Source organism: Rhododendron vialii, chromosome 6a, assembly GCF_030253575.1.
Source record: "Rhododendron vialii isolate Sample 1 chromosome 6a, ASM3025357v1".
In the NCBI taxonomy this organism is placed as follows: Eukaryota; Viridiplantae; Streptophyta; class Magnoliopsida; order Ericales; family Ericaceae; genus Rhododendron; species Rhododendron vialii.
The window spans coordinates 38,499,095-38,526,819 of NC_080562.1; the positions used below are offsets into that span (position 1 = coordinate 38,499,095).

At 39.3% G+C, this 27,725-nt stretch overlaps 2 protein-coding genes and 1 long non-coding RNA gene across 4 annotated transcripts; 2 read left to right on the plus strand and 1 right to left on the minus strand.

Annotated features, from left to right (window-relative positions):
- Nucleotides 1-1,444: 1,444 nt before the first annotated feature.
- On the minus strand, nucleotides 1,445-14,748 carry LOC131328828 (vesicle-fusing ATPase-like). The gene is made up of 20 exons (XM_058361756.1): nucleotides 14,562-14,748; nucleotides 13,192-13,285; nucleotides 13,013-13,094; nucleotides 12,780-12,830; nucleotides 10,714-10,884; nucleotides 10,348-10,502; nucleotides 10,129-10,237; nucleotides 9,780-9,879; nucleotides 9,629-9,684; nucleotides 9,113-9,178; nucleotides 8,911-8,993; nucleotides 8,696-8,829; nucleotides 6,271-6,481; nucleotides 5,352-5,483; nucleotides 5,222-5,282; nucleotides 5,015-5,133; nucleotides 4,836-4,923; nucleotides 3,059-3,181; nucleotides 2,130-2,195; nucleotides 1,445-1,950 (listed from the first exon to the last, which is right to left on the minus strand). Exons 1-20 carry the CDS (start codon nucleotides 14,746-14,748, stop codon nucleotides 1,807-1,809), a joined length of 2,232 nt encoding a protein of 743 aa, XP_058217739.1. The 3' UTR covers nucleotides 1,445-1,806.
- On the plus strand, nucleotides 13,150-15,072 carry LOC131328829 (uncharacterized). The gene is made up of 2 exons (XR_009200547.1): nucleotides 13,150-13,282; nucleotides 14,559-15,072. It is a non-coding gene; the product is annotated as an uncharacterized LOC131328829 (long non-coding RNA).
- A 3,522-nt stretch (nucleotides 15,073-18,594) lies between these two features.
- On the plus strand, nucleotides 18,595-27,457 carry LOC131328827 (probable ubiquitin-conjugating enzyme E2 26). 2 transcript variants are annotated; one of them, XM_058361754.1, is made up of 8 exons: nucleotides 18,595-18,962; nucleotides 19,056-19,164; nucleotides 22,985-23,080; nucleotides 23,302-24,579; nucleotides 24,774-24,837; nucleotides 25,116-25,255; nucleotides 25,740-26,051; nucleotides 26,959-27,457. In XM_058361754.1, exons 1-8 carry the CDS (start codon nucleotides 18,919-18,921, stop codon nucleotides 27,241-27,243), a joined length of 2,328 nt encoding a protein of 775 aa, XP_058217737.1. In that variant the 5' UTR covers nucleotides 18,595-18,918; the 3' UTR covers nucleotides 27,244-27,457. The 2 variants fall into 2 exon arrangements, with proteins under 2 accessions (XP_058217737.1, XP_058217738.1); XM_058361755.1 differs by having other exon boundaries at nucleotides 23,458-24,579.
- Nucleotides 27,458-27,725: the final 268 nt, after the last annotated feature.

The following is a 27,725-nucleotide window of genomic DNA, read 5'->3' on the forward strand; positions in this document are numbered from 1 at the left end:
ATCCCGCGGTGCCGAGCGGCCCATCTCGGCAATCGACAGCTTGGATCTTAATCTGAGCAACGGACGATCCAAATTTTAATGCATTTGAATTATTTCCAAGCCATCGGTGCCAAGATGAGTGGCCGGATGAGCCACTCGGCACCGCTGCCAAGCACAGGGCATCTCCCGTTCCAGAAAATGGTACTGTGGATGGAATAGAATGATTGTACTTCAACCATCAGAAAATTTGGCGGATTCTTTTTTTCGTGGACAGCTATTTTTGCTCACTTTTGCAGTGATTGTGATGTCATGAAAACACTTTTTGACATTTTGCAATGTATGGCTGTGTAACAAGATGAACAACACATCATCTTACTGTTGAAGAGGATGAGTATGGAATTTCATAGCACGCCTCGGTTCTGCTTACGCCCTTTTCAATTTAATTTGCTTTAAAAAAAATAGTACAAAAATTTACAACCCCACAAGTTATACCAGTCCACATACGTATGGGCCACCCCCATACCCATCTTAACTTAGAATATTAAAAATCAGTCTAAAGTTATTTTTAAAGCACGGCTATTCGCAACCATTTATTTTCTTCCATAGCCCGTTAAAAATTTTCAATTATACTCGACAGCTAGTTATCGAAATTAAGATATATTTTCAGCATCCAATTATCGAAATATAATAGTATTTTTTTCAACAGCTATTTACCGCAATGTATGTTCGGTAGTTGTTTACCGAAAGTTGAACATATTTTCGACATGTAGTTACCGAAATATAATCTTATTTTCAATAACTATTTACCGAAATGTAGTGGGCTATGAGAGAAAATAAAAGGCTACGAATAGCAGCGCCCTATTTTTATACAAACAGGCTAACCCGCCTTATTAAGTTGTATGATAGACTTCAAGGGTTATTTCTAGGTTCATTCTATTTACCGAACGGGTTTAAAAAGTCGACTCAGTCAAAGATATGCACTGCAAATTGTCCGAGATAGTACTTCGACGGACTAGCCAGTCGGTGTGCACCCCTAAATAGGGTCCATGGAGGCCTCCTGAGACACACACTGCAATTGGCCCAAGCCAGTGCTTCATGGATTATCTGGATGACAATAAGATCCTCTATTCATATGGTGTAATAATATGTTAGTAGTGTGTCCTTTCTCCAATTTGGGATTTGAGATGAGGCCAAACAGAAGCTCTTTTGGTGGCTAGTGGAGACCTTGCTTCTCCATTTAGCCAACCTTGAATTTCAAATGGGTTTTTTTTTGTCAAACAAAGCATAGCCTTACATACACACTTCCATCTTTTTATCTACAAGGGTCTGGAGCAGCTAAATCATGGCAGTCGTCTTCATCTCCCTCCGGCCCCTCCCATGCTCTCTCTCACAGACAAGTCAAGATCAAAGCTTTGTTTGGTTGCACAAAAATCTGAACCCATTTGATAAGTGGAAGGACCAATCATACAGAAATTCAGGCACAATACATTGACCAAATGGAAATCACAGTACACAAATACAAACCAATCCATAGGTCATCTCTCTAAAGAAAAAATCATCAAAGGAAAGTCGCAAAATCGCAAAACTTTGATCAACTTCACCTCTTTGCCAAAACTTCTACAAGTCGTATAGAAATAAAAAAAATAAAAAAAAATAAATTAGTTATCACCAGATTCAGGAGAGTTGTAGATAATCTAATCAAATCCAGTACAGTGCTACCTCCAAAGCCGTGTATGCTCAGTAGAAGGTGTCAATCAAGCAAATCAAAAAACTCGGTTTGTATAGGCTATAAACCTTGAGGAATCATGATGGAAGCAAACTTCCCTGCTAATACCGAACTACATCCTGAAGGCAATCGTAGAAATGAGCGATTTTGATCTTCTCTTTGCCTGAGTAAATGGCTTCTGCTCCTCCACCTTGTTCGCCTTGAGCAGCCATTTCAACCACCATGTAAAGCTTCTTGATTGGCATCTGTAGTACCAGATCAAACAATCAAGAGTGAGAAACCTAATCATTTTATCCAAAGATAGCCACTACAAGTTTTATTAGTTGCAATAACCTTGTCCTTGTTTTGTCCATCATCAGTAAAACGGAAAAAGAAGATTTGAAAAGGAAATTGAGTGGAGAGAGAATAGAACTCGTAAGCTTACATCATTCAAGGCCTCAGCAGCAGCATCAACATCATCCTCAGAGAAAACATTAAGCGGGTGTAGTACCTGTAAGGAAGAACATGAAATATGTATTAACTCTGAAACGAAATTTGAGTGGAAGATCTTCATACACATACCTTAACAAATTGCATCAAGTTCTAAGGTTATATACCAAGTTCAAAACAAAACAATGAAATAAAAGGAAAAATGGAAGAGAAAATGGGTGCAAATTTTAGCGCATTTGGTTATTAGTGTAGGAATCAAGAACATGAGTTCCCAAAGAAAGAGCTCCACAATTGAGGAGCAATCCCCCACCAGGAAAAGGTTGATAGTTTACTATACCTGACTATCATTGTGCCATTCAGAAGGATAAGTTCATCATGCCTATGTTTGAACGGCCATTGTTAACAACAAACCTATTTAAGCATGCACACATGCAAAACATTTAAGAAACCTTCTTTCTCAGACACACACAGGAAGGGACAAAATTAGGAGCATCCAGAAAAGGACAGAACTTAGGAGATTCACGGGCATCAGACTCTCAAAAAAGTTTTGTTCCAAGCAAATTGTGGAGAAGACAGGGTTGTTTCTGTCAGCCAGCTTCAATCTTCCTATCCTCAGATGACTAGGCACCCCTCTGAGGTGAACCCTCTTAATACCCACCCCTAAAACCACCCAGAAACAACAATTAGTAAGTCAAGATGTTGCAGTGGGAATTGAGCGCAAGGACTCTGGGTTTACTGTTGGTTGCAATGACAACCACGGTCCTGCAAGCCATTACATGGCCGTCCTTGATTGTTTACACGCTCACATTAAACCTCCTGCTATCAACCAAGAAAGAGCCCTAACTATAATAAAAAGACAAACAGGTTCACACAAGAAAACATGGCAATGAGGTCATGATCCCCGTCGAGAGAATGGTGATTTACCTTTCTAGCATCTTCTGTCTTCAGGGTTGGAACATGGTATGTGACAGAAAAGGCATCACAAAGGCCAATTGAATCCAAGAAAGACACCTCACTCGTAGTACCGATCACGAGAACATTTTTCCCCTGAAAGTTTTTAGTGACAAAATACGAGAATTTAGAAATGAAAAATCTCCAAAATAAGTGAAAACACAAACACAGACAATGTTTCAACAGGCAGAAGCCACGACTAAGGAAAAATTATGTTAACATAACAGTAGAGCACTGCAAATAAAGTACACGCAACTCCGTGTGGGAGTGAAATTCAGTACTCAGTGACAGGACAATGGTCCTCAACTATAAAAAAAATGCATGCTAGGAAGATAAGTGGATAAAAAAAAAAAAGAGTACTGGTAAAAGCAGCTAACAGCTGCTAAAGATAATCATCTGCATGGAAGTATTGAGAATTCAAGATTGCCCAACCCTTGGAACATACTACAGCCCCGGATAGACCTCAACAGAAAACTGAAGAGTAACGTGGCTACAAGGATATTATGCTTGAAGACAGAAGGCTGCATGGTACATTTGTACCTTCAGTTTCCTTTTGATAGCAGAAGTTTCCTTTCGTGAGCAGGAACTCCAAAGGAAATTGATATATCTTTTGATTTTTCTTTTGTTTTACCACTTCAGCTCTCTCTAGTCTCTAATTCAGCTCTCTCTGCCCCAATTAAGTTCTCTCTGATACAGAAAAGGTTGTCCTACTACTATGACTTAAAACCAAACCAAACCGAGCCTTATGTCCCAATCACTTGGGGTCGGCGACATGAATCATTTTCCTCCATTGAGCTCTGTCAAGGGCCACTTGTTCACACAAACCTACTATACTCATATCGTTGCGCACCACAGCATCTAATGTCAATTTAGGTCTACCCCTCCCCGTAGCATTGCTATCCAAAGCTATCCTATCCGCTCTCTTAACTATTGCATCTCCTGGTCTACGGTAGACATGCCCAAACCATCTTAGCCTATTTTCCCTCAACTTCTCTTCTGTGGGTGCTACACCTACCATCTCACGAACCGTTTCATTTCTAATCCTGTCTCGTCTAGTCCTACCACACATCCACCTCAACATTCTCATTTCCGCTACACTCATCTTGTTCACCTGTTGTTTCTTAATAGGCCAACATTTTGTCCCGTAAAGCATCGCTGGTCTAATGGCAGTTCCATAGAATTTTCCCTTAAATTTTATGGGTACCCTCTTGTCACACAGTACACCAATAGCGCTCCTCCACTTGAGCCACTCCACTTGGATCCTATGGGTCAAATCATAGTCAATCTCTCCATCTCTACTAATAATTGAGCCTAAGTACCTAAAATGATCACTCTTAGGTATCTCCTGATCTTGGATCATCACTCTTTCTTAATTGTTTTCGAAAGCTGTCCAACATGTGATGACCAATTTGCATCCATATCACCCAGAGAACTGAATATTTATAACTTCAAAACATTTTGACACCAGAACTTTTACTTGGTTTCCACATATAAGACAAGCAAGTTTAACCTGTTTAGGGAGGAAAAGCTCATTCCGTCTAAATAGTTGATATAACCTCTCATAGAATGCCATGTGTAAAGAGAAATTTTTCTAAAGAGAGCCCATATAAAAGCTAACTTTAAGCAGTCACAAGGATTTGCGTGAAATCTGCCAAACGCTACCATGTTAGGGTAACAAGCAACCAAATACATGCTCAACAAGAAAAATGCAACTTAATATCTCAGCCAACACAAAAATGGCAGGAGATACCTTGGGAGGAAGCCTTTTGAGAAGAACCAATAATGTCTGAGAGATTAAATTAGAAAACCGAGGTCCAATTGCAACATACTCCAGTAGCCTGTACTAACAAATGCCAAACGCACTAATTACCAACAGAATGAAGGGACGAACATAATAAAATACTTAAATATTTGGAGAGCTAGAGTTACCTCTCAATGTCATCAAGAATGATAATGCTCAATGGTGACCTATAAGCATCTTCAAATACCTTGACAATTTGAGTACATTTACTGCTTTCACTAAGCCCAATCATTGTTTCAGCTGAGATCTGCCATGAGTAAAAAGTCGAGTTGAGCAAGATGAGAAAGAGAGAGTTCAACTTGAATGAGCAATGTCAGCCTACAAGGATTACTTACTATCTTGACATACGGAAAATCACTGTCAAGCCCAACAGTAGCTGCCAATGTAGTCTTACCACTGTCCAAAAAAGATGAGATTTTAGAAAAATGACCATTATTTTTGAAAGCAAGAAAGTGAGGCACATACCTGCCGCTGGGACCTTCTAGAAGACAAGTAACTAGTGGGCTTCCTCTGCTCACTCTTACTTGTTCAGCCAGTAGCATTGTTCTCTTATATATGTGGTCATGTCGTGCACCACAATCCACCATGCCATTAAGTCTGAAAATGTCGTTCAGTAGGTGAGAGGTGAATCAACTGGTTAGAAAATCCAAATTGAGCACCGTCCAAAATGAGAAACTGTGTAAACTATTTACCGCCAAGCCCAGGTTTACATTGACAAGCTGACAACATTGGTTAAGAGGAAGAATGACATGACATATAATTAATTCTCAGTAGAAAGCAAGCCATTTGCATATATTTGTTCACTTAATGTCATATTGTTGCTGTCTATCCTTCTTGGATGGTTTGGGGGGTGGGAGGGAAGCAGAAGAGGCATCAGAAAAGATATCTTAAATTAGGTTAGTGAAGCCTAGTCACACAAGGTTAGTTAAGCTTAGTCATACGGAAAGTCTATCAGCTGTATAGATGCACCAAAAGCTTCATGCATACCTATACAACATTGTTTTCACTCTAGTTGAGCATATAAACAAATCAATTGCGCATTGCATTTAAGTAGGAATAGAAGTTTGGATTCTTCTGTCCACTGACTCCGCTCTACAGCCATATTACAACCCGGGAGGGGGGAGGGGGAGTATATGATGATAGCCTTTGTTGAACTTGCAGCTCAGGCTATATATACAAAAAAATCTATGGAAAATTCAGAATTCAAGAATCATAAACATTTACAAGCTATTCATTTTAAAGCCCTTCAGTGTACGAAAACACTGAAACTCCATAATTGCGCTTATCAAAACTATCCGAGCAAGGTGGGTCAAGACTTAAGGCTATATACCAAATCTAAAATAAAATGAATGGAAAGAAGTTAAGCTAGATAAACTAGTCTTACCTGCAGCGTTCAAGGTCATCGGTGGAAGCTCCAAATGCTGGTCTAACTTCATAAAGGGCATTCAAAAAGTCATCCATGGTGACTTTGATACTCTCCTCATCCACTGGCTTTGTTAGGTCATCCATGCTTAATTGCCGATTTAAAGCATACGATACTGCACTTTTTGCAACACCTTCAAGCTCTGCACCACTATAATTCTTTGTCCGAGCAGCTGCACTCATAAACCCAAAAAAAGAGAGGAGATTTTACCATACATGCTCTTTGGGCAGAAAAATCTACCACTTGGCAGAAATATTGAGCTGAATACAAGTCTGAAATCCATCTATGTACCACGCATCATAAGTTCATAACAATTGCAGAGGACCATTCTTAACCAAATTTAAAAAAGCATTAAATTTCAAGAACACTGAACCCACTATAATCTGCACCTCCTATAACAGTCTCACTCATACAGGTCATAAGAGAAGGGAACCAATATCTGTTAGTTTACACAGGTGGAACTTAATATTCTGATCACCATCAATTCTCAACTCCTTACAAAACAAATTAACTTCAAAAAAGAAGAGGTACAGGGGGAACAAGAAACAGAAGTAAGAAAATTCACACATCAATAAAATGCTTAAAGAATTTGCTGCCATTAATAGCCTACTGAAGTTACAAAAGGTAACTGCACTGGTTTTATGCTAGTTTATTTTCATTAATTCTGCCATTATTTTTGTCTATTGATTTTATTTCTTACAATCCACAGTAGCACAGAAGGGGCTTACTGAACACTCTTGGGCTATGAAGCATTGACACTCCAAGAGGTCGCCATATCCGTGTCCAACACGCCCGAACATGGGGACACGACAAAAGACGTACGGGACACACCACATTAAATTTTTCCAGGGGGGGCAAGGAGGGACACATAGGGGACGCGGTAGGGGTTAAATATGCAAATTTTTTAATTTCTGGGGGGTAAATGTGTATAGCTTCAACAAAATTGGGTTAAAAGTGTCATATGATGCTTGTTTAAACATATTGATGCTTCATGCTTCTACATTTAACTATGTTTTCACTGGTTTAATATAAATACTACTTATTCATTTATCTTTGCCGTCTGTGTCCATATTTTTCTGGAAATCATGGCTGTGTGTCCCGCGCTACATAGCTCCTGGACAACAATACTAACCGAAATACACACTACCGAATGCCATGAATGTACTAGACAACAAATTTAACATATCTAACAAGCAACATTATCATTCTTATATCGGAAGTGAGAACCAACAATCATTACTTTAAATTTTTTTAACGTAAAGAACATCATAACGGCTGGGCCATCAGTAGAAACTCATTGTTACATAGCGGCATCGCTAAACTGTTTCCTTTTGTTTGCATACAACATATATAGGCTCTATGATACGCCCAATTGAAATTCCTCGCGGCAATACCACTATCAAAACCCAATGTGTAAAGCGAGCATTCTTTATACCAAGTTTCTCATTACCCACATACTACTATCTGTTAGAGCCGTTTACTTCATAAAGTTGAGTTGTTACAGCATGTATAAAAATTATGGGAAGGATAAACGTCCCTTTTCCATCAAGAAAACATGTAAAAGAGAATATAGGGACATCAATGGTTCATCACTGAGTGAAGCATATGGCCAGGCAAGTTGAAGTCTTGAGGCATTCCACAGAAGCCTTGCCAAAGGTATGGCATTAGAAACACCATTCGAAGGTTGGTAAGCACATACTTCAAACAAATTATGGACATGTGGAAAAAAAAAAAAGAATTTAAGGAGGCTTGAATGAGTTCAGTTACTTTGTAAGTTGTAACCACTTTCTTCCTTTGGCGATGGTGGTGGATCTCATAAAGTTCAGAGTTGCCATTTGGGTCAAGAGTAAATTTGATCTTGCTCACTATTCCATTGAATACTTTACGAGTTCCCTCGATGGGATCAGGAGGCATAGACTTTGGCTTTGTTCTCTTTTTGGTAGTAAATTCGGGCAGAGTTTGGGCGGTTTCTCCTACATTCAACTTTCTGTTGAATGTTTTTTTTCTTGTTCTCTCTTTTTGGGAGTAGCTTTTCGCACATGATTGTTTGAGGTTTTCCCTCTTTTGATGCTAAGCTCTCTCTCTCTCGATGTACCCTTATCGAGCTTCTTCAATAAAATTTTCTTTTGATGATCTTAAAAAGAACCACTTGCTCTTAATTTTCTGGGATTCCATGTCTGTATAGATAACTGTATTTGCTATGCACATCCAACAACAAAAAACACTCAAGCACTTATAGATGTTCAGAAGAATTTAAATAAACAACATGTGGGAAGTCATCATGCCAGTGTGAGAACAGACAATTAAAGTGGAAATGGATACAAATAATTGGATAATTTATCATTGCAAATAATATATTGTATTTTTGTAGACTAGATTCACATACCCAGTTCGTGCAAGTTCACGTCAGGAGCAAGAAAAGAATTTTCTTTCATCTTATTTGTGTGAATCTGAAGAATTTGTAAACGACCATTCTCATCAGGAAGGCTTATCTCCACTTGGACTTCCAAACGCCCAGGCCTGAAAAGCAAACAGTCAATATCCTATAAAGGATGAAATAATCTAGCACAAGATCGAAGAGAAAAGCTCTAGAGAAGTCACCTTAAAAGTGCTTCATCAAGTAAATCCTTTCTGTTGGTCATCCCAATCAGCAACACATTGTTCAGAGACTCAACACCGTCTATCTAATATCAAGCAGTTTCCCATCAGTTACAGTTAACTATTATCCTGATTTTAACTTTACTACTCTGTGAAATCTTCCCTATAATTCTACTGAGACAAGTTGAGAAGCAGTTAAACCAACCTTTGTCAGGAGCTGGTTAACAATGCTATCATGAACTCCAGTACCATCTCTAGTTGAACCTCTTGACTGCAATAGCAAAGCAAATAACATATTGAAGAACCAAGTAAACAAACTGTTGACAAATGAGCATCAAGAACCACGATAATTATCATAATTTACAGGGTATTTGTAGTACCCGCAAGACTGAAATTCCTAACAGATACACGGCTCACTAGAACATTCAAACCAATGAAGAGTCAAACGCAAAGTTATCCAAAGCTCCAATAAATTATTAGCATTGAAATATTAATCTCTTCAACAAACTTGGGTATAAATCAAGAAGCCTTTGGTTAATACAAACTCAACAAGAATTTTTCCGAACTGCATTAGAGAGATTTGACCTAACTCGAAACATATGACTTCATACTAACAAGATAAGATAATGATGCTGATGCTGATCATAAGACTTGTCAGTTGTTAGATAAGCTCTCAAAAGTGCTGTCACTGATATAATGTGAAGACTTGGAGAGCTCATACCTTACAGATAGCATCAATTTCATCAAATATGATAACATGTAAGTCGCTTTGATCCCCTGAAAAAAAGAAATGAAAGCACTAGAAGTAAGAGGGAATGACAAAGAAGCAAGAGCGAATGACTAAGTACAATTTTCCAGGCTAGCTCTCTTACCCCGAGTTCTCTGGTCCTGTTCAGCATCAGTAAATAAATCCCTCACATTCTTCTCAGTTTCACCAACAAATTTGCTCAACACTTCAGGCCCATTGACGATCTATAGTATCATAAATACAAGAGAGCGACAGGAAAACTTGCTATTAACAACATATTCCAAGAAAAGATCAATAATATTTAATAAGCTTTGAAACCACCAGACCAAATAAGTGGAATCAACAAGCAGGACCTCAATGAATCTGTGCATTGTGGCATGCAATGCTTAACTTCAACTTGCTACTCAAATCAACAAACACCAAATAACATCTCAAACGGATGAACTAACCAAATAAGTGCTTCACTTGTATACCTTTGGATCCTTCCCATTTAACATTTTCCCAATCTGGCGAGCCATTAAAGTCTTCCCTGTACCAGGTGGCCCGTAAAGCAGCATTCCCTTCACATGCTTGATGCCCAACCTGAAACATAAATTTGTTTCCATGACAAAAACATGCTACTAATAGCATTTATTATATATAATTCAAAACCAGGCTGGATAATCATGAAATTATAGATGAAGAAACAGTACTTATTAGTCACATGTGGCGGAAAAACTCTTGAGGCGAAAGCTCTTCGAAATATATCTGCAAACTCTGCACTTAAACCACCTATACCTAGTGATTCAAGATTAAACTCTTTCTGCCTAAAGATGTTGCTGCTAGCAGCTTCACGCTGGTTGATAATCTGCATAAAAAGTCAGTTGAATAGGATGAACCCGCACATTTCTGGGTCTAAGATAATGCAAAGCAATCATTGCGGACAAGCGTAATCAAACAAAAAATGGGAAACAAGCCAGGCATGCAAGCACACAAGCATCAGCGATCAAATTATTCTAATTAAAGCAAGGCTAATTAGGAATCCAGCAAGTTCATTGCAAGGATGACGCAGTAGTTACCTTTATTCCACTGGCATTTGAAGCTTCAAAGACAATATATGTCTCGGTTGAAATCATCCCTCTTTCAATACTCTTTGATTTTTCTTGCCCCTCTAAAACAGCCTGATTAACCGTGGAAATAAAACCATTGCCATGATACTCGAATGTAAACTTCTGTCCGGTTGTCATAACCTGGATTACAAATAGACCTCAAATTCAATTTCCAAAAGAAAAAAATCAGAATTTCCAAAAAGAATCTAATCAACGCATATCAATCACAAAAACCAACACCATATAGATCGAAACACTGCATCTCCGTCACTTTCCACTTTCCCCTTTTTTTACTTTTTCCTTCTTTTTTTTTCCCTAGAGTCGTTTTCTATTCTATCATTCACATTGTTTCCTGTCGGAGGTTCATGAATTATCTCATGGAGGTTTATAGAATCATTTTCTTTTTAAGTTTTGCTTGATTTATATATTTCTATCAATTTATCTTAAATAATAAATAGCTCAATCTATCTCCATCTCTAAATAATAAATCTATCACTCTCTCTCTCTCTCTAAATAATAAGAGTTTATATTTTTTACTTTTTCTTTTTAAAACTGGAATGACTTTAGTTAAAGCATCCAACTCAAAACCAATTGGCAATAAGTGGAGAGGCCTCCTAGGCTTATATACTAGTTTTGGAGGTTATAATTAACCAATGTGGGACGAGCTCTAACACTCCTCCGTATGTGCAACCCCTGACTCGCAAGAGGAGGGAGGGGGGGTGTTTTTAGTTTAAACAAAGGATCCATAACATTGGGATCATAATGAAACAAGGTGCATTTATGGTACGAACGACAAGGCAATCAATCAAGAGAGTCTTGTCCAAAAGCCTCCTAAAGCCTAACTCTGATACCATGTTAAAGCATCCAACTCAAAGCCAATTGGCAACGAGTGGAGAGGCTGCCCGGGCTCATATACTAGTTTTCGAGGTTATAATTTAACCAATGTGGAACAAGCTCTAACAACTTTCATAATCTTTAGATAGTCCTTTTTATTATTTTTTTTTTATTATTTTTTGAGATTTAGGTTTTCATGAGGCCGATCTTGAGCCGCCATTCAACAATGAATAACCTCAATTGCCTTTGGAAGACTCACTTTCGCTACGGCTCCGGTAGGTTCCACTAAAAGATGCAATCGAATAAGTGAAATAGATAAAGGAGATTCATCACAAAATATTCCTCCGGTGGGTTCCTCTTTGCTTGATGTGGCTTATTTGGTGAGAGAGAAATTTGAGATGTTTTGAAGGAGTCGAAAATTCATTGGTTAGACTTAAAAGTTTCTGGTGAATAGCTTGTATAGCTGGGAGAAAAGAGAATGTAATCCATCTCTTGATCAGATTTTCGGCCTTTTTGTTTTTTTATATGGGTGGCATTCCCTTAATGCCTCGTTGCTAATATAATTATTTACTTGTCAAAAAAAAATCTAGATCCCACTATACCCAATGGCAGATAGCTCCCGCGGGGGGAGGGGTGCAGGATGGGAACTGAGTTCCTAACAGGTTCTATTCAAAGTTTCAAACATTATCCCCATTAGCCTCATAGAAAGATTGCGTGCAATATTCAACGTAGTTTTCAAAATACACGTTCTGGAAAGTATTCTCTCCATATACCAATCACAGGCCACGACTTAGATCATATCATATTTGAATCAAACAGGAAACAAAGTTTCGCATCCCTCAAAATTAAATTTCTTACAGGGGTTGTATAAGGCCCCATGTAGGGTTGCAAACAAACCGAGCCGAGCTCGGCTTGACTCGTTTACTAAACGAGCAAAGCTCGAGCTCAAGTTTTAGACTCGTTTACTAAACGAGCTGAGCTCGAACACTATAAAGCTTGGCTCGTTTGCAGCGCAAGTCCCATGGAAGCATTAAACAAAGGATTCAGAATAAGACTAATTTGATACTTCATTCCATGAGACAACATGAGAAAAGCCATGGAAAGTCTATTGGTCAGATTACCATTAGCATATAGTGACCTTCACACAGAAGAAAGCATACCAATATGGTTGATAACAAAGGAAACCAACATGCAGTTCTTACCTGGTTGATAAATCTCTTCCGAATCTGCTGAGCCAACGAAACAGCATCAACCTGCCGAACAAAGATATTCAGTTACTCCTTGGGCAGAAAGCACAATAATTGCGACACGAGTAATTCATGTCCAATCCAAGCATAAACCAGGCAACCAGATGAGTCAAATTGCTTTCAACTATCAGAGCAGTATAAATAAGTAGTGCAATCAAAGCATCCAAAACAACGCGTGAATGCCATACCTGCTCATCTTTTGCTCCTCTCTTTACAAACTCTAATTCAAGAGTAAGAAGTGCTAGGTTGAAGTCCTCAGGTGGAACGAATCTAGATTGATTATCACCATGAAACATTTAAAATTTGGGTAGACCAAGAAAAAAGGATCAAAAAATTATTTGCTTTGACTTCAGAGGAAAAAATCAACCTGCTTATAGATACTGAGTCCCCAGAAGATACTTTTGCATGTCGACGTTGGATCGCGTTGAGGGCAATGTTGCCATTAGGTATGCTTTCATGTGATGTAACTTTCTGTTAAGGCTACAATACACTGCAAGCTATCCAAGGACATTTAAACGAGAAGGGCATCAATGCCTAATCTTTCTAACACATCGCCATTGTATATGCTATGGCACCTAGTTTATAACATAGAACCATCCATCTTCATGGACCCTTTTTTTTTTTTTTTAAACTATTCATGGACAATCAGAAATGCATAAATTGCAACTACAAACATGTGAAACCATGTTAGAAAACAATTGCACAATACTAGGAAGCATGAAAATGGCTACTGCCCTGTATGTATTCCCACACGTGTAGAACACTAACTAGTTGGATGTGCACCCAAAAAAATGTGTAGGGTCCCGGAGCATGTGTCTACGGCTTCAACATATTAACACGAATTTAAAGTCTTATTACAAATTTGGCGATGAAAATTCGAGGCTAAAAATCAAAACAAAAATGAGAAAAATGAAGTATTACGAGTATAAATCCCAACCCTAGACCTCTCAATAGGAAAATTGGACACCAAGACACAATAAATAAATCACATAAATTCAATACAGATTCAGGTTTCTTTTCATTGGAACTGAGAATGCAAATTCACTTGGAAGTTGAAGCTATAAAACCAACCACGCGTCTGGGAGTCCAGAAAATGACTGGGTCGCTAATACTCCACTAATCCTCTGAGCTTAACAAGTTCAGCAGGAAGCGCTACTTGAAGATTTGTACGCACTTCTAACTACAATTCTTTTGCATTTTCGGTTAAGATAAACAAAACATCCAATAATTTCGCAAACAAGTGGCCAAGAAAATGACAACTAATTTCCAGAACGCATCGCCAAATACTGCCAGAAAAGACCAAATCAGAATTCACTCCAATCAAAGACCGCGGTAAAAAGTAAAAACGACAAACCCCGAATGTTGTATAATCATGAATTTTAGCGGGTTGGAATGTTTTTGAAAGACTCTTTCATGCTCGCGCACGCGCATTATGTGACTCAGCTTCAAACTAGTACTATTCTTATTGCGTTTTCCGGTTGAAAAACAAGAAGACATGGAGTAATTCACAACTCACTGGCCAAAAAAGCAACAACTAGTTTCCGGAACTCTGAATGCAAAGTTGGTACATTGGATCAAGCACTTGTTGTTATCGGATTGAGCTCATCTTCGGCAGGACAACTCAAAAAAAGTGTTTTAAAATTAACGAACGGTTACCAAATCAGAATTCACTTCAATCGAAGACAGCTAAAACAATTCAAACACGAAAGCGTAGACATATGACTAAGTAAAGAGGATATGATATTGACAAGACGAACGAATTGCCGACGAGAGCGAAGGCGTGCTTCGATCCGGCGACGGAGAAGGTCCGGAGATCCGAGGGCGAGCAGAAGGCGAAGTTGGAGTACGCGAGGTCTTTGGCCGGCGTGTTGGTGACGATCATCGTCGCCATCGATCCGAACCCCGATGATGATCTCCCCGCCATTTCTGGAAGATCGATGAAAGCTTCGAATTTTTTTTTTTTTTTTTCCCCGTGCGGTTTGGTTGGAAGGGTCTGAGAGATGGCGGTGAAATTACGGGTGTTTATTCACGGCTGAGCCGGTGGACGGGTGGAGGCCCGAGGCTGGATGCAGGTGTGAGAAAATAAAATAAAAAAAAAAATTCGATCGCTTGTTTTGAAAATTTAACGAATTTTCGAAGATTTTTTTCAAACTTATTTTATTTAGAAGACAAGTTAATTTGAGATGAGCTTCAATTGAACTACACATGAATTGATCTCGAGCGACTTGAATTTTTTTTTGTTTTTCATAAACCGAATGAGTCTGAGTGATCCTCCTTTTATTCCTAAATAAATATTCGATCCACAAATCTATGTCTTTAAAAATATGTATTTTTTTAGAATTTAAATAGGGATCTTATCCAATAGATATACTTATGTACTAATCTTAGTAGGTTTAAAAACTTATATTGTCCTCCTAAAATTTAAATAATACCAATTTCACCATTCATGATTGTTTTACTATTTTTTTAGTTAATTATATTTAAAGGGATTATATCCCATAACTACTGGACCAAAAAATTTGGGGAAAGTCCTGTTTTCAGTAAAAAAACAAAAAAGGAGGGGGAGGGTGGGGGGGGGGGGGGGATTTTACTAAGATATTAGGAACCAAGTATATCCCAAATTTATTCACCCCATCTTCCCCATTTCAAAACAGAAAAAGTGAGGAAACTGAGAATAGCACGACAGGTCCCGTTACCTCTCCTCCGTTCGTCTGTTTACAGTGAGTTCCGGCAAGGGAAATCATCGGCGAAGACGAAAAAATAAAAAGAGGAAAAGTGTATGTGTTTGATTTAGTTAGAACCTGATAAAAGTATAAATATATTCATAAATACATGTAACCGTATAGAGTCCCTTTTTTTCTCAGCCCTCTCATTTCCAAAGGCCATTGGAGAGGCTTCACCACTTTCCTTGAGCCCGTTTATATAATGGAACTGCCATACATATACATTTTGAGTCTAATTTAACCTAGGCCCAGAATTGCATACATATTTGATGTAATGTATATCGCAAAAAGTTTATGCAAGGCCTAAAGTGTAATTGGAAAGTTATTAAACGTTTTCATATCAATCCCCTTTAATTGTCGCCTTTGTTTCTTGATCTCTTGAGTAATAACAAGTTTCTAAATTTGTGTCTGTGTTCGATTTAATTAGAACTTGATAAGAGTATAAATATCCTTAAGTTCGTATAACTGTATTCGAGTCTTAAGGCTTTAATACATATCTAATGGTCCAAGTGGGCCGAGCTTGTGATATATAATTCAGGCTCAAAATTACCATATTAAGTCCATATTATTAGTTTTGAGGGCTTAAATTAAAAAAAAATATATCAAGTTGGTTTAAACAACACTAAATGACATCCAACACCACCCTCACTTCTATCATCGTCCTATCTCTAACACTATTCTATTTGAAATAATAATTCTGTCTTCTTCTATCATTGACTTAGGGGGTGTTCGGACAAATAAACCAAAATGGCTTATTTTTTTGTCCTTATTCAAATTTTTTTCGTATCACTTGGCTTATTGTCATTTTTTTGGGGATTATTGCATTCTCACGACAAGAGGAATCTAAAAAGTAAAAAATTTTGACCGAAATTCATGAATAAAGACGAAAGTAAATCAATAAGTCAATTTTTTCGTCTTTATTAAAAAAAAATTGGATTTCGGTCAAAAAATTTTACTTTTTAGATTCCTCTTGTCGTGAGGATGCAATAATCTCCAAAAAAATAACAATAAGCCAAGTGATACAAAAAAATTTTGAACAAGGACAAAAAATAAGCCACTGTGGCTTATTTGTCCGAACGGGCCCTTATCCTGCTTTTGATTTTACTGGAATTTCAACTGTACTGCTCGAATTGGCCTCTTGGGGATCCCATGTGGTGAGCGTGAGACTATGGGGCTGTTTGATAAAACTGAAAACTGAAAGCTGAAAGCTGAAAAATTAAGTACTGAAAACTGAATGCTAAAATTTTTAAGCTGAAAAGCTGTTTGATAAATATATTAAGTACTGAATTAAAAAAGTGATGAATTAATTTTTTTCCAATTCTATCTTAATTTACTAACGGTCACAATATACTTTTGGTAATGGTGGTGGAGTGGTGGTGGGGGAGTGGTGGAGGTAGTAGGAGTGCTGGTAGTGGTGGTGGTGGTGTAGTGCTGGTAGTGGTGGTGGAGTGGCGGTGGTGGTGATGGTGGTGGAGTGGTGGAGGTGGTGGTAGGAGCGGTGGTGTGTGGTGGTGCAATGATGGTAGTGGTGGAGTGGTGGTGGTGATGTGGTGGTGGTGGTGGTGGTGGTGTAGTGATGGTAGTGGTGGGGGAGTGGCGGTGGTGGTGGTGGTGGTGGAGCGGTGGTGGTGGTGGTAGGAGCGGTGGTGTAGTGATGGTAGTGGTGGTGGTTGTGGTGGAGTTGTGGTGGTGGTGGAGTGGTAGAGCTGATGTGGTGGTGGTGGTGGTGGAGCTGGTGGTGGTGGTGGTAGTGGAGGAAGAGGTGGTGGTGGAGTTGTTGGTGGTGATGTGGTGGTGGTGGTGGTAGTGGAGGGAGTGGTGGTGGTGGTGATGTGGTGGAGGAGAAATGGTGATAGTGGAGGTGGTGGTGGTGGAGTGGTGGAGTGGTGGAGGTGGTGGTAGTGGTGGAGGTGTTGGTGGAAGTGGTTGTGGTGGTGGTATGACGGTTGAATGTAAGTACACAAAAATTCAGTCAGAATTAAGTAGCTCAAAGCTACTTAATTTTTTTCAACTTTTTAGCCTATATTTTAAGTGGTACTTAATTTGTTAAGTAATATGAAATGTGGTTATCAAACCTACTGAATCACTTATTACTTAATTGATTCAGTATTAAGTGCTGAATTTAGGTTATCAAACAAGCCCTATGTCATTGTAATGTGTGACCATACCTTCAAGCTGCTAACTAGTATGGATTAGAATTTATACGTTGAAAAGTCTAATAAAACAGAGTAGCACTATTGGTACCGACGGGTCGGTACCGAAATCGTACATCGGGCCGTCTTCGGCCACCGGATGGCTGATCCGAGCCGTCTAAAAATTCTATAAAAAAATAACGAAGGGCTCGCTTGGGAATTAGCGGATTCCAAGATGTATAGAGTGCTTAATCCGAGCACCCCTTTTTCATATATATATGCATATAGATCGGCCGTCCGGTAGCCGAAGACGGCCCGACGCGGCCATCCCTACGATTTCGGTACCGACCCCGTCGATACTAATATCATTTTCGAATAAAATACGGGGTGAAAAGTATAATAAACAAGTACTACTAGTACTATTCAAAGACCTTTTATCTTCATCCACACGTGGCATCCACAGAGGTAGTGGGAACCACTGGCCCGGGCCCCTCGACCCTAGAAACACGTCCGCGATTTAAACGGCCACGATCAAGCGTGCCCCATCTTTTATCCCCATCATTACCGTCGCCGCCCTTCGACTTGCAAATTCAGATCATCCAATGACCCAGAAAACAAACCACAGATCCACCGTGCCAAAAAAGGAAAAAAAACAAATGTTCGACAACTTTCGAGGCCGGGTCGGCTAGGCCGCGACGAAGAAATCTCTTGTTAATCTGCCAATTCTAGTGTGAATGCCCCTTATAATTCGAACCCAGAGAAGCTCTGATTATAATTCGATGCACGTGTAAGCCAGGCAGCCAGCCCTACTTGAAACAAAAAGAAAATGAGAAAAATAAAAAAAAGTGATTTTGTCCCTTTTTATGTCTTTATTAAATAATTTATTTTGTTAAAAGAATGAAGCGATATTAAGCAAGGGACAAAATCAATTTCCCAAAATAAAATGCCTAGCAGTTAATTCGCTACCCTTCGCAGTCGCTTGTCTATCAGTACTTAAACTAGTAGTCAGGAAGTGAGGAAAAGGGAGAAAGATTCTCTCTTGCTATGAAAAATTCTCTATCTAGATGGATAAACAGTCTCCCAAAAAAACACACAATCTTTCTCTATTCGCAGATAATTTAGATGGAGACGTAAACGAAGCGTTTCCCTAATCAGTCGCCAGAAGACGATCGAACCGGGAACAAACACCCCCCCTCCCCCCCCAAAAAAAAAAAAAGCCCTAGGTTTTCTCGATCGGCGATGGAGCCGCAGCAGCTCACCAGATACATCCCTCAGCAATCTAAGTGACTCTCTCTCTCTCTCTCTCTATGCTTTCTCTCTCATTTGATATATGCATGCGTTTGTATATGTGCGATTTTGATCGGCAATCGGTGCAGGAAAAGAGTGTTCCCTGAGAGTAGTTCGTCGTATATGGATCAGGAGGTGGTTGAAATCTCTCCACCCTCGTCGTGGAGTTCGAAACCCAGATTGCTCAAGCAAAAGGAGGTAAAAAAATCGATGCTTTGACATTAGGCGTGTATGTATATATTGTCTGATCGGTCGTATGCATTTGATTAGCGGCATGCAGTGATTAGGGGTTTTAAATGGGGAATGTGGTTAGTCAATAGTTCGATTGATTACTTGTGAGTGTTTTTTCGGCTTGTTTTATTCAAGTGGTGTGCTATTGTTTTCGGGTTATGTTCGTGTAATCACCTGAAAAAGGTTATTGCTATGTAGAACTCGTTTAAGTTTGGTTGGAATTAACCTTCTTGAAGTGTAGAGACTAGAGACCTTAACAGTCCTGTGTTTTTGTTGTTTATGCCTTGCTTAAAGCAAACATTGGAACGACTGGGTTCATTTTGAAGAATTTGTGAGTACGGAAAACAGATACCAGTGTCTCGTCTAATGCATGTCATCTGTTCATTTATTAAGGTATGGTAGGTCGTTATGCTGCTGGCCTGTTTTGATTTTGCTGATGTCGGTCTCCTGTATTAATTTGGAGGGTTAGGGTTCAAAGGCAGGCTTGTTATTTTGTATCGCTCGTAAGTGTCTGCCCTTTCGTAGCTCCATCTATTGTCTTGAGGAGGAGGGTTGCAAACCACAGTTTGAAAAAGCAAGTGCGCCATGTTAATGTGCCTTGGACAATCTAAATCTCAGTCAGGTGCTGATGAGCTCATTGAACAATCCGTATGACTGTGAGCCCTCACAAACTAGGCACAACGACCCAATTATCAGGGGTGTGCTCTACCATTGAGTTAGTCGAGTTCTCACTGGGGGCTGGCTATGCCAAAGCGAGAGAAACCCCATCGGCCCATCCCTCTCTTTTTTTAGGAGTTTTTATAACTTATAGCTGTTGAGAACGATGTAGAGTCATGTTGTTTGTCATGGTGTCGAGTTTCAGGAGATCTGTTATTCAGGCTATTTTTTTTGATATATGGCTTAGGAGAATGATGTAAGTTGGTGGCAGTCAAGCTATCTGGCAACTTAACATGGAAGGATGTGGCAAAGATTGTCATTGACAGAAAGAAAGATGTTAGACCATTTCACAATTGACAGTATATTGGCTTTGCGTGCTCTGAAGACAGTAAGAAATTGGTTTCTTGCCTTTATAGGAGTATGAAGATGGGCTTTTGGAATCTATGACCCGCTAATAGGGCATTCTAAAGTTTAGAATGAAAGTGGGTATGTTGGCAATTCAATTCAAGAAATGTTGTACAGCTATAGACAAAATGCACTTTTCCTTCCGTCAAGATGATTTATTATCTTGTATGTTAGTATTCAGGATTTGTGTGTGGTAAGACTAACATGTCTAGAGCTGGAATGTGAGCTAGAACATGAAGGGGGCATAGAAATTAGGGTTAGTTGACTAATTGGGATATTCGAAGAAGCACATATAAGGACTGGGGACATAGGCATATGATCTCTGTAAAGAATGTTTACGCGTATACATCGATGTCAATATATAAAACCAAGCATACGTCAATCCAATTGCTGATGAAAAACATGAAATAACACGTGACAAAGGTGGTTGATGCTAATCTTCTGCTGGAGGAGATACAGTATCACGAGTGTCAAAGGTGGATTGATCTATTGGGCTGTCCAATTTTTGCGATTACAGTGCGGGTTTTCAGCATAGCTTGATTAAGTTCTTCAGAGGTACCATAAATAATTTCTTAAAAACAAATGAAAGGATCTTAAAAAGGGCCCTAGTAGTAAAATTTTGAGATTGTGTAGTACTTGGGCCTTGCACTCTTGCTTGTTTAAAGGTGTGGCTTGGTTGGGGCTATGTGGGGCCCTTATCTTGGCTATCACAGTTTCTAAGTGAAATAGAATTTGAGGGTTTATAGCTGAGGAAGTAGGACTGATGGACGAGCCAAGCAGTGAATTGTTCAAGCTTGGTTTGAAAACATAATAGAGATTAAAAAGCACGTTCAATTTTGATTGTTGAGTAGGCACGTCAATCTCAAACGAGCTTTAAATGAGCCGATCTCGAATAATATGAGTTTTTGAACAGCATAAAAGTAGTAGCTTGTTAAAGATTGGTTTGGGAAGTTTAATGAGCTTCATGTAATGTTCAAGTTTGGGTTGTCTTAGTCTATGACTATCTATACCAAACTGATATTGAATTAGTATTTAACAAACAAACACGAGCTCAAACTTGAACTCAAGTAGCCTGGTCCATTTATCAGCCCTAAGAAGAAGAGATGAAGATAAGTTTAATGTGGCAAATCGATAGATGAGCTTATTCAACCTTGATTTTGTATATGCATGATCATTACAACTAGTAGGGGTGGTCGGGTTTGGTCGGTTTTGTGCTCAGTCTGTCACTCCATCTGAACCATTTGGGTTCAAGAAAGCGTCACTCGCAGCTGACCGAATGAGTCCTTGAAATCGCAGCTATCGGATCAGGTGGGTACGGGTCAGATTTAGTTGGTTTGATCGGGTAGCCTTGTTCTCTCTGCCCTTTCGCATTCGTTTTGAATCTCACGTTGAGAAGAGAGAGAAAGGAGATATGTTATTGTCCATAGAACTATAGAAGACCCATCGACTTTGTCTTTATCTTTGTTGTTTGTAGGAGACTCAGCGAGATGAGAGAGCATGAATCTTCCATTTGTAATCAGAGACCTTCAATCTTCAATGCCATCTTTGTTGTTTGTCGGAGTCTCAGAGAGAGAATATTGGGTTTAAGAGGAGAGAGAAAAAAGCTTTTAGAGATGTAGAACATTGCAGGTTTTTGATACTTTCAAAGTTTTAATTTATCATCAATCTTCATTTTTGTCTTTGCTGTTCCTTGGAGTCTCTGAGAAAGAGAGATATTGCGTTCAAGGTAGGAGAGAGAAAAACTTTTAGATTTGTTGGACATTTCAGGCTTTTATTACTTCCAATGCTTTAATTTATTGTATATTTTGAGTACCCATGGATGAGCGCCACATATACAAAGAGATAAGGAGATATAAAGTAACCAAATTTTGCAATCTCAGAAGACAACACATGTAGCAGCCTAGTTTTTGTGTATAGCATATAATAATCTGACGGTTAGTATGGTCGAAAAATGAGACCTTCACCCCTACACCTGATGTAGACCGAAACTTGAAACAAAATTAATGTTCAGACCCAGTACCAACTGTATGGCTGATCGATACCGTCAGTGATGCAACAGGTCAGACCGGAATGGCACTAAGGTTGAAATAACTCAGAGATAAGACTCTACATTCCCCCTCAAGCTAGAGCATAGGGATGAAACATGCCCGATTGTTAAATGTAGACCTATAAACGTCTTAATGTGCTTCTTCTAGCGTTCTAACACCCTTCAGCCAACAACCATATAGCTGACGACAGAGCCTAGAATCACCATTGCCTATAGAGAATGAGGCGCAAGATATTTCTAGCAACCGTAATACATGAAAGGGAGATTGCTACCGCAACTATATGACATAGGAGTATGTCTATCAGACATAGTTGTAAGCGGTAGCGTTCAGACATGTGAACCATGCATAGCTAAATTAGATATAAGGGGGCAGTTGTGGGTGGGTTGTTTTGCCGAGAACCATACAAATCAAACTGAGTTTGCTGATTGTTTGGGTCTTTTCTACACCACTGGTCTAGTGCTTTCTTCTTCTGAGTTATTTCTCAAGCTTTGTCCGGTGCTTTACTCCTTTGGCTGCTTGTTGGTAAACTCATTGTTGAGGGGATTTTGTTTTTTCAGCATTGGCTTCGTTTAATTATGTATGTAACTGATATCGAGTGGTCTGCTGAAAGGATTGTGTGCTGAAAATTTGTAGTGTACACAAATATTGTGTTTGACCAAGAAACTGTTATCATGCAGATAATTCAACACGAAGTAATTGATATAGACATGGATGAAGATTCGGATGATATTATGTTCATTGATGAGAAAATTGGCGCAAATAACAAACGAAAGGTAATTCAAATGTTTTTGGTCTTTATTTCAGTAATCAAGAGTTTTTTTTTTTTTGTTCCCAGTTAAATATCCTAGCTAATCTTTGGTTCTCCTCTTTGCAATAGTTATTCCTTGTTTTTTGATTATGATGCTGAGTTATACCTTAGCCGACCCCAATTGATTGGGACATAAGGCTCAGTTTGGTTTGGTATGCTGAGTTATACCTTCTTCCCCACTTTTAGGAAGCTTTGGCCATTTCTTCTGGATCAGTGGCTGGAGTTGAGTCTTCTAAGAAGAGCTCTGTCTCAGTTCTGGATACTTCTCTTAATCTAGAAGGTTTCAGTAACGATTTTTCTTATTCCTATGATGATTATATGGATAGCGTAAATTATGTACAGAATGATGACAATTATGCGGTTCTGCAAGCCCATTTTGATACCATAGATATTCCTCCTGGAGTTGAGGCTCCGATTCCTTGGTTCTCTAATCCTACCCCGAATGAAAAGAATAGTGCTGCTATGAAGAGTTCAAATTGTTGGACAGACTCGTCTCATTCTTGGGGTTTGCCTGAACCTGCGAAGCCTGGAAAAACGTCAGCTTCCTTGAGCAGTTCAAGTTTGAAAACCCGTATGAACACTCGGAGTCAACCTAGGTGGGTGCCTGTGCCTCCATCTTCATCCTATGCTGAATCTGCTCAGAATAAGAAGAAATCAGCTGCTTCAACTAGTTTGACTTCTGGGAAATCTCAAATGGAGAGGGCTACTGCAAATTTTCCAAGTCGATTTAAATCCATTATGGAATATAGTAAGAAGAAACTCTCTCTTTCTGGCAGTAACTATGCTTCAAATAGCCGATTGGACGCTATGCAGCCGCCCTCTGGAATGGAATCTTTTCAGGGGCCTTATCTTCGCAGCAGACGTAATAAGCCAGTTGATAATGGTGATGTAATTGATGCAAAGTTTCCCGCAAAGGACACAATGAGTCTTCCTCCTGGAGTAGATCCATATATGTCTGGGTGGCAACGCTATGATGGGTTTATGGACAAACCGTCTCCAATGGGTAGTGGTATCCATAATTCATCACATAGTCCTTTCACTTCTGGGGAAGCATTTTATGCCCCCTGGGTCGAGGATTTTGCTTACAGTCAAATGAGTCCAACTGCTGCTGGGAAAGAATTTTATGGCCCGTGGGTCCAGAATCTTGCTAATAGTCAAAAGAGTCCAACTGCTGCTGGGAAAGAGTCGTATGCCTCCTGGGTCCAGGATCTTGCTTCCAGTCAAGAGAGTCCAACTGCTGCTGGGAAAGAGTCGTATGCCCCCTGGGTCCAGGATCTTGCTACCAGTCAAGAGAGTCCAACTGCTGCTGGAAGTTCAACAGTGCCACCTGTTGCAACCTCTCCAACTGAGAGTCATGGTAATGATGATGATATTCTGAAGAAGTTCCAACTTTTTAAAAAGTTTGATATGGTTCAAGATCATTCTGACCATTATCATTCTTCCAAAGGTTCTTCATCAAAGCAGGTTCGCCCATTTGAAAAGATACATTCCTTTGTTTTGATTTTTTTTATCTATAAAACGTAACCTTGTTTGGGTAAAGAATGCTAGAGGTAGTTATCTCGCCAGTCTTACTCTTACCCATCCTACCAGCTTTGATTAAGAGTAACAGTCACTGGGTGATTTTCTTTGCGTTCTTGGTTGTTACTTTCTTTTGACAGCCCTCAAAGAGTTGGGCAAAGAAAATACAGGATGAGTGGAGGATCCTGGAGAAAGATTTGCCAGGCAAGTTAATATGATTTGTTCTCCTAGTAATCAACTATTTCACCTGATTTTGTGGCCGTTCCTTGTCATTGAACCTTTATTGTTGTTTTTGGTGAACAAATTTATACGAAACTTTACTTGGATGCGGTCAGAGCCCTGGTGGTTTGCTTTAGTGGTGCCACTCCCTGCTTTTTTCCCCTGGGGGTTGCCATTTTTGCCCAGCCTTTTTGTGCAAGATCACCTGTTTTCAATTTTTTTACTTGTAGTTTCACACTTGTCTCTTGCTTTCTGTTGCACAGACACGATATTTGTCAGGGTTTATGAATCAAGGATGGACCTTTTGAGAGCGGTAATTGTAGGAGCTGAGGGGACTCCCTACCATGATGGTCTCTTCTTCTTTGATATTTTCTTCCCAGCCGGGTATCCAAGTGTCCCTCCGGTATTTTATGCTTCTTAATGTGTGCTAGTACTTTTGGTTGCATACTTTGTTGTATATTGTAGTATGTGGAAACTTTATATCCAACCCCAAAACTAAAGCTTTTAAGTGGACAGTTCCCATCATTATTGAGTGATCACCCATTACATACCGAAGTAATGTGGGATTGTACTTCCTTAACATGCCCCCTCACGTGCAGCCTGTTTTGAGGTCTGTCACGTGCAGCCTCTTTTTGGGTCTATCATTGTGCAGCCTTTTTTGTTGGGTCTATCATTGTGGTGGGGTGTGGATTGTGAATTTTTAAAATGTGGGGTGGAATGGCCCCCGCTCTGCGACCATGTGGAAACTTTATATCCAACCTCAAAGCTTAAGCTTTTAAGTGGAGAGGTCCCAAAATTATATTAAGTGATCACCCATTCCGTACAAAGCGATATGGGATTGTATTTCCTTAACATAGTCCTAACGACAAGGGAACTGCTTGTGGCAGCTTGTGCACTACCATGCTGGTGGTCTTCGACTCAACCCAAATTTGTACGCCTGTGGAAAAGTATGCCTGAGTCTTCTCAATACCTGGAGCGGTAGCCAGAATGAAAAGTGGATCCCCGGTGTATCAACCATGCTACAAGTTCTGGTGTCTATACAGGCTCTGATTCTGAATGAAAAGCCCTACTTCAATGAACCTGGTTTTGCACATTCGAGTGGGACTCCTAGTGGAGAAAAGAGCTCCCAGAGCTATAATGAAACTACGCTGATTCTGTCACTGAAAACAATGGTTTATACCATGAAGAAGCCACCAAAGGTACTGCTGTTGCCCCTGCTTACTGCACATAGTTTGAGTTTGTTATGATCCATTTGCTTTCTGCAATTCTCGGTTAGACCCTCCCTGATAGTTGTGTAATCATGCATGCTCATGGTGTTTGTCTAAAAAGATTCCAAGGACAAATGGTTTTATCATTGGACGAAGCAAGATTGTAGTCTTTAGAAGAAGTTTAGTCTCAAGGTCCTTTTGCACTTGACCAGAACACTTTGGATGATATTGATAATCGGTGGCACTGACATTATGAGAACTTTGAGAGAATAAGTTTAAACAAACCACCATATGTTGGGTCATTTTTGTTTGACTCAAAACCAATACACTGGCTTTTGAAGCCTGCCAAACAAAGCCACGAAATGTTCATTATGTGATTGGTAGTTTTTTCTTTGTTTTATTGTCTTTCCTTTCATTAAGAGACAGCATCATAGGGACAATAAGACAATTCTTCATCTCACTTTTTTTTTTTTTTTGAAGAGAGTTAATAATATTTTATAGATTGAAATTTGGCATGCTTGATCAAAATAGCAAGAAAATTCGTTTTTGTGAGATATGGACGACGGAATTATTATGAAAAAACTCTCAATTTAGTTTTATGAAATATGGTGACAAAAAGTTGTGGAAGGGTGCAGGACTTCTGGTAGACTTGTTACGATATTTTTCCTACCCTCAACTGTATCCCGACATTCTATTACCATCTTATACATAAGGTATTACTTTTGCGGGATTAGCCCTCTCATTTGAGTTGATGCATGTCTTGTTGGTTTTGAAAAAATTGGTGAAATAAAATAAATTGCGCTAGCTGATGTCCTGTGTAGAATTCAATGGCTGTGTAATATGAGGATTTTTCATGCTCTCAGAATCCAACATCATTTTTATTTTATTTTGGGTGCAGCATTTCGAGGACTTGGTTCTTGGACATTTCTGCAAGCATGCTCAAGATATTTTGGCAGCATGTAAAGCATATATGGAAGGTGTTCAAGTGGGATGTCTGGCCGGGGGAGGTGTTCAGGATGTTGATGCAGGTAGCAAGAGCTGCTCAACACTGTTCAAGAGTAATTTGGCTAAGTACATCACAGTGCTTGTTCAGACATTTTCACTAATTGGGGCAAAGGATTGCGAGAAGTTCCTTTCCCTTGCCAAGAAGGGATCCCCAGACTTGCCTCGTAATTATTACTGATCTCCCATGAAAAAGCAATTTTGGGACTTCAGTTATTGTTTTGGATGTAAGACATTTATGGGAATTAGGTTTCAAGTTTTTTGTCCAGTACTTAGGCCTAAAACAGTGGGGTTTGTAGCCTAGGATGGCTCAGTATATGTAAATCAGGATTATGTAAATAGGTGAATAGGTGGTGATAAGATAATGATATGAATGGTGTTTACAGCTTAATTCTGTTATCTTTATTTGTTGGTAAGATGGAAGAGCTCTCCTTATGTGAATATCGCCCATTATAGTTGTAGAATCTGCAGTTTCATTCTCTGCCCAAGATAGTGTTTGGATATGGATTTGGGAGGGATTTATCAACGAGATGAATTTTCTGGAGAAATTAAAAGAAAGTTTATCTTCTGTTACAAGTTCGGATTCAGCTCACCTCCGGACCCTTCTCTCCGTCAAACCCTTTCCAAAAGTACAATCATTCTAATATCACATTCATTTACACA

Excerpts from the sequence above, each read along its gene's own strand:
- LOC131328828 (XM_058361756.1), bottom strand. The coding sequence starts at position 14,748 with ATGGCGGGGAGATCATCATCGGGGTTCGGATCGATGGCGACGATGATC. Across the intron at positions 12,831-13,012 it reads GAGGAGCAAAAGATGAGCAG|GTTGATGCTGTTTCGTTGGC; the intron begins GTATGGCATTCA and ends TTTGTTCGGCAG. Across the intron at positions 2,196-3,058 it reads AGACAGAAGATGCTAGAAAG|GTACTACACCCGCTTAATGT; the intron begins GTAAATCACCAT and ends TCTTCCTTACAG.
- LOC131328827 (XM_058361754.1), top strand. The coding sequence starts at position 18,919 with ATGGAGCCGCAGCAGCTCACCAGATACATCCCTCAGCAATCTAA. Across the intron at positions 19,165-22,984 it reads GATTGCTCAAGCAAAAGGAG|ATAATTCAACACGAAGTAAT; the intron begins GTAAAAAAATCG and ends GTTATCATGCAG. Across the intron at positions 23,081-23,301 it reads GCGCAAATAACAAACGAAAG|GAAGCTTTGGCCATTTCTTC; the intron begins GTAATTCAAATG and ends CCCCACTTTTAG.